We start from the raw sequence: 6814 nt of genomic DNA, 5'->3' as shown, positions 1-6814 counted from the left end.
AGTAGCTCCTTATAGTTCACTTCCTCCTATTTCTTCTGTCTTCCCTCCCCCTGTCTCTTAATCTCTGTATTGATCCTTTCCTTTTATCCTGCTAATATTTCAATATTATGAATAGCATGCCTATGCACCATAGCCATAATTATTTCATGATTTTACCACTGGTTGATTTTAAGAGTGAATTTTTAAAATGCATTTATTTATCACATTCAGTTCAGTTCAGTTCAGTTGCTCAGTCATGTCCGACTCTTTGCGACCCCCATGAATCGCAGCACGCCAGGCCTCCCTGTCCATCACCAACTCCCGGAGTTCACTGAGATGCAGGGAAAGATTTGTAGTCACTTCACTGAAATTAATCATTATGCAATAATAATGTGATAAAAATTTTATCCACTAAGCAATTCAAAAGACAACATTCTTAGCATAAATTTCAGATTGAATACTATTACTATGTCTCACTAATTGTTCAGTCATGCTAAATGTGTGTTTGCCCCACATTTGAAAAAGGTATTCCTGTATTTGCTTTTGCTCTTGATTGTCTAGTTCCCATTCTTCTTTCCTTATTTTTTAAAATATCATAATCTCCATATTTTTGGATTGTCTTTATTGCATATTATGTGGTGTGTCCTGTTCTCTCACTGTCCTCCTTCTCAGGGTTCCTAGTTCTCTGAGCTCATTTTGCACTAGCATTTTGCAAAAACTGTTGCAATTATCAGTCTGGAACATGTTACTGCCCCTGGGAGGATTGTGCACTGTTAGCCAGATTCCATTTGTCAGGTTTTAGTCACTGCTTTCTTTTGCTGACTTGTTATTTTTCAGATAGTACTATGTTTGTGAATCAGTCATTGTGGATATATCTGGTGATGAAGGAGATCTGATTCAGGCTATCAGGATAAAGAATCTTTGGTCATGAAACACACCCAGAAGTCAATGTGCATCAAATTTCTGGGACTGGATCAGTGGATCAGAAACTGAGAACATGAAGTTATTCTTATTCAGGAGAGATGAAAACCAAATATTTGACATACTTCTCATTGTCAAATTTGTCAAGGGAGTCAGAAGTTGAAAATGAGGAACATATTATGAAGAAATTGAAAAGAAAGGGGAAATTTAAAAGGAACTGAAACCTTTGAAATTGAAGAGTAAGTAACTTCTGACTTTGAGATTTCAGAAACTGAAAAAGTTAGTAGGTATTACAGTATTAAATTAGCATGTTTTCATAGGATAATATTTTTGTCATTGCTATTCTCTGGTTGTTTTAAATGACAACCCCACAGAGAAGTCTTCCATACATCCTCTATTTGGGATAAACCTCCTCTCCTTTCTCTGTCACACTTTCTTCTACTCTACTTTATTTCTATTCTCATATTTTTCACTACCTTATATTATATTGCTTATCCATTGATACTGTAAAAAATATCAATATAAGCTATATATTTACAAGTAAATACATGAAGCATAGAATGTAAACTACCTTACGAAAATAAAGGCTTCTATCAGATGGTCTGGAATATTGCTTACCATACAGTGGGTACTCAGTCTGTTGAATAAAGGAAAGAATAAATGGATGAATAAACAAATGTTTCTGAATGCCCAGGGAAAACTATTTATTACATTTTTCAAAGTTACATAGGCAGATCTTGTTTAGTCTCTAAGTTGTGCCTGACTCTTTGTAACCCTATGGACAGTAGCTGCTCTGTCCGTGGGAATTCCCAGGCAAGCTTACTGAAGTGGGTTGGCATTTTCTCCTCCAGGAGGTCTTCCCAATCCAGGGATCAAATTCACGTCTCCTACTTGGCAGGTGGATTTTTTACTGCCGAGTGACCTGGGAATCGGCAGAACCCACTTATAAAATAAAATACATTGCATTTGTATTTATGTAGAGAAAGTTTATTATGATATGATTAGAGTAGGATGAATATCTTTATCTGGGAGAAGAGATTTGATCCTTTGAAAATTTAGGAAATCAACTACTATTCAAGTTTTCAGTCAATTAAAATAGTGAATGAGTTTTTCTCAGGTAGTAGGCTTTGTTCTTATTTAGTTTCTCAGTCGTATCTGACTCTTTGAGACCCCATGGATTGCAGCACACCAGGCTTCTCTATCTTTCATTATCTCCTGGAGTTTGCTCAAACTCATGTCCATTGAATCAATGATGCCATTCAACCATCTCATCCTCTTTCACCCCCTTTTTCACTTGCCCTCAATCTTTCCCAGCATCAGGATCTTTTCCAATGAGTTGGGTCTTTGGATCAGGTGGCCAAAGTATTGGAGTTTCCGCTTCAGCATCAGTCCTTCCAATGAATATTCAGGGTTGATTTCCTTTAGGATTGACTGGTTTTATGTCCTTGCTGTCCAAGGGACTCTCAAGAGCCTTCTCCAATATCACAGTTTGAAAGCATTAATTCTTCAGCACTCAGCCTTTTTATGGTCCAACTGTCACATCCATACATGACTACTGAAAAAACCACAGCTTTGACTATACTTGAGAATGTACATTTAGGAGGATGGTGAAAACACCTATTGCTCCAGAATGAATTCAAGCCAGTGAAAATTCTGGGCTTCAGGGTAAGAGTTTTTGGGATTTCCTTTTATGTCAAGGTTTACATATCAGAACATGGTTTTCATATATACACTTACATATATATGTACATGTGCAAATATTGTCTTTCTCAACAACACATGAAATATTCCTTAACTTCTACCTTTATAGTGTTTTTATCTACCCCAGACATCATACTCCTTAAACATGTTTTCTGTTAAGAGAGGTGCAAAACATCAACTTGGCTTCTGATCTCATTATCTAAATGGTCAAGAATGTCAACTTTTCCTTTGTTCGATATTTAACTCATTAATCATTTCTCACATGTATAAACTGACAAAATGATGAGCATGCAAGTGCATAGATCATTGTCTAATCTCTGCATCATCTAAACAATGAGACTACTGGCTCAAAGCAAATGTATGTTTTAAGATCTCAGAGAAGCATTATATTCACTCTTGGAAGGAGAGGTAGAATAAGAACATCATATGCATTTAGAAAAACAGTTAAACACTTTAGGTTCATCTGTTCAATTCAGTTCAGTCACTAAGTCGTGTCCAACTCTTTGCGACCCCATGAACCACAGCATGCCAGACCTCCCTGTCCATCACCAACTCCCAGAGTTCACCCAAACCCATGTCCATTGAGTCAGTGATGCCATTCAACCATCTCATCCTCTGTCGTCCCCTTCTCCTCCTGCCCTCAATATTTTCCAGGATCAGGGTCTTTTCAAATGAGTCAGCTCTTCACATCAGGTGGCCAAAGTATTGGAGTTTCAGCTTCAACATCAGTCCTTCCAATGAACACCCAGGACTGATCTCCTTTAGGATGGACTGGTTGGATCTCCTTGCAGTCCAAGGGACTCTCAAGAGTCTTCTCCAATACCACAGTTCAAAAGCGTCAATTCTGCAGTGCTCAGCTTTCTTCATAGTCCAACTCTCACATCCATACATGACCACTGGAAAAACCATAGCCTTGACTAGACAGACCTTTGTTGGCAAAGTAATATCTCTGCTTTTGAATATGCTGTCTAAGTTGGTCATAACTTTTCTTCCAAGGAACAAGTGTCTTTTAATTTCATGGCTGCAATCATCATCTGCAGTGATTTTAGAGCCCAGAAAAATAAAGTCAGCCACTGTTTCCACTGTTTCCCCATCTATTTGCCATGAAATGATGAGACCAGATGCCATGATCTTAGTTTTCTGAATGTTGAGTTTCTAATAAATGAGAAAAATGAGACCTAGAGACTTCCCAATTTACTTAATATTAAATAAAACACTAAAGCTCATGCTACCTACATATTCCCTCCCCATCCCTGCCTCCACCCCAACTCCTGTTTTTAAAAAAGTTTCAAACTCTATAGGTTAAAGCAATTTCCTTTTTCCTTGAGTCAATTTTCAGAACATTTTTCTAAATTTACTCCTTACAGTTCTTTTTTTCTTTCTTCTTTTAAATTCTGTGGTAGGTATCTTCTGTTCATTGCACAATGCTCCAATCTTTCTTGACAGTAAATAAAAAGGAGGGTGGGGTACAATATTTAGTGTAGTTCATTGTAATCCTTTTCTTCTTGATTTTTGTTTTGATCCATTAATATTTTGCTTTTAAATTCTCAGGAATCTGCAATCCACAAAAAATCACATAAAAATGGAATGAAAATTTTTGATTAGAATTAACTCACCTGTGGTTTTCAGGGAGTCAGCAATGGGTTATGCACTCCATGCAATTCTAACAGAGTTCTCACAGGCACATGCTTTCTAAGAACTGATTATACATGCAGAAATAAATACATGTTTATTTGTATTTCCATAGGGTAGTGTTGAGTCTGGAGATACAGATGTTTTCCCCTCTAGTTGAAAAATGAAAGATTGTTTATATTTAAAACCCACATTTTTCTCTTAGTCATTTCTTCAATTTGGTGTTTTAGTGGAGGAAGTTAGAAAAAGTGAGATAAGAGGGATGTACAGAGGTGAGAATAGTGCAGTTATGAAATTCTCAGGGGAACAGTTCTGTTTTCTGATACTTCTTTTGCTTGGTCTTTACAAAGATAGATCAGTCAGCTCAGTCCCTGCATGCACAGGCCATCTAAGAGTGGCTTCTGTGAGTTCAAGGTGATAGCACAGCACACCGGTTGACTGAACTGTGCTTTGTTCAATAATGTCTGAAGAAGTGACCTATGCAACTCTCAAATTTTCAAATCCTAAGACAAAGGAACCCCAGGAAAGCCACAGTCTCAAGAGAACAGGTAAGAGTCTCCTTGAGGATCAAAAAGACCAGAGAAGAGGTTATCAGCTATACTGGTGGGTTCTCCTGTCTTCAATTCAAGGCTGTTAGTCCCTTCTGAGATTTAAATTCTGGAGAACTAGTCCATAGATCAGTCACTATGCCAGAGCCTAGTTATGTCTATCTTATTTAGTTTGAAACATCATCATTGGGGCTTCCTGATGGCTCAATGGTAGAGAATCAGTCTGCCAATGCAGGAGACTCAGGAGACATAGGTTTGATCTCTGCATTGGAAAAATCCCCTGGAGAAGGAAATGGCAACCCACTCCACTGTTATTCCCTGGGAAATCCCAAGGACCAAAGAGCCTGCTGGGCTACAGTCCATGGGGTCACATAAGAGTCAGACTTGGTTTAATGAATAAACAACGACAACAACAAAGTTCATCATAATATGTGAAAAAAGACTGTGGTCTAAACCTCTGAAAATTCAGATTGCTGTTGCCACCAAAATAACATTTCTTATATTTTTTAGACATTTTACGATGATTTTACATACAGGCTATTAGAGGAAGAAAAAGACAGCAATAGTGTAAGCATAGCTATCCAATATTTTTATTTAATTGCTATAAGATAAGAAATAGGTATATGCTATGAGTTTCATAGGATCATGGGACACCCAGTCAGTGATTATGCATTAAACATTTATTTCTTTCTGAGAAAGAATAAGACTGAAGGTTCCTTATCTCAGCATAATAGAATTGCAGTCTTCTTTATCCAGCAATTTAATTCCCAGACAGTTAATAACAATGAAGCAGTAGGAAGATATTTTTTCAAAACATGATAGTCATATTCACTGAAATTTCTTTATTGCTATGAGATATTTTATATTTAAATAATGAAGTAAAAGCCCTCTATGTGAACAAATCTCTGATTAGAGGAATCAGGTTAGTGGATCATGTGTTAGGGACTAGTTTCCCTCCAAAGAGTCATTTTCTCTGTCTCTATAACATCTGATGAAAGAACTGCATGTATTTGGGAAAAATACTACATCTTCATCATACAACAAACACCATAGACCACTATGGTGGTATCTATAAAATTGGAGATGCAATTTATGTTCTGCAGTGCTGTGCTAAGTTGCTTCAGTCATGTCTGACTCTTTGAGACCCTATGGACTGTAGCGTGCCAGGATCCTCTGTTTGTGGGATTTTCCAGGCAAGATAACTGGAGAGGGTTGACATGCCCTCCTTCAAGGGATCTTCCCAACCCAGGGATCGAACCCACTTCTTTTATGTCTCCTGCATTGGCAGGTGGGTATTTTACCATTAGTGCCACCTGGGAAGCCCTTATGTTCTGCTACATATTTTCTAATGTGTATTTCCTTATGTAACAATTTTATCCCTTTCTATATATCTAAGTAAACAGAGGATGAGATGCTTGGGTGGCATCACTGACTCGATGGACATGAGTTTGAGTAAGCTCTAGGAGTTGGTGGTTGACAGGGAAGCCTGGCATGCTGCAATCCATGGGGTCACAAAGAGTCGGACACAACTGAGTGACTGAACTGAACTGAAACTGTTTCAATTTTATTTTTATAAAAGTTTACATCATGTTTGTCTATTGGAAAAATCTATCATCAGAATCAGAATCAAGCCACAAACACAGGACTACCTGGATAATTAGAAGGCAAAAAGGATTATAGAGAAAAGAATGATTTTCTAAAAACATTGCCACTGTTTATCTTTCCTGAAAAAGATAGCCATGAAACTCCTGACTTGGAGCTGGGTGGTGAAGCTGAAACTGGAGCAGGGAGCATCAGGGGCACAGCTGAGGTGACTGAGAGCAGAGCTATGAAAGGTGAGACCTACTGGAGCTGGGAGAAAAGTAAGAAGGACCTAGTGGGAGATGTTGCAGCAGAAAAAATAAAGATTTCCTTTGAAAATAAAATATATTTTCTGTAGAGGTTGTGGAAGAAAGGGAACTCTACTAACTGTGGGTGGAAATGTAAATTGATGCAGCCACTATGGAAAATGGTATGGCAGCTCCTTAAAAACT

General features: G+C 37.7%; 1 protein-coding gene across 3 annotated transcripts in view; it reads left to right on the top strand.

Moving 5' to 3' along the window:
- The first annotated feature begins 4530 nt into the window (after positions 1 to 4530).
- The window catches only part of LOC105002122 (C-type lectin domain family 12 member B-like), a 21915-nt gene continuing 19631 nt past the window's right edge, over positions 4531 to 6814 (top strand). For 2 of the 3 annotated variants that reach the window (XM_010858617.1, XM_010858616.1), the window contains exons 1-2: positions 4531 to 4781; positions 6515 to 6616. In XM_010858617.1, the coding sequence (XP_010856919.1) occupies positions 4694 to 4781; positions 6515 to 6616 (190 nt within the window). In that variant the 5' untranslated portion in view covers positions 4531 to 4693. The remainder of the gene's footprint in view (positions 4782 to 6514; positions 6617 to 6814) is intronic. The other variant, XM_010858618.1, reaches the window with a different exon arrangement.

Source organism: Bison bison, unplaced genomic scaffold, assembly GCF_000754665.1.
Source record: "Bison bison bison isolate TAMUID 2011002044 unplaced genomic scaffold, Bison_UMD1.0 scf7180017864390, whole genome shotgun sequence".
Lineage (NCBI taxonomy): Eukaryota > Metazoa > Chordata > Mammalia > Artiodactyla > Bovidae > Bison > Bison bison.
Note: the sequence above shows the minus strand (reverse complement) of the source record. Positions and strands in the feature narration are given on the sequence as shown.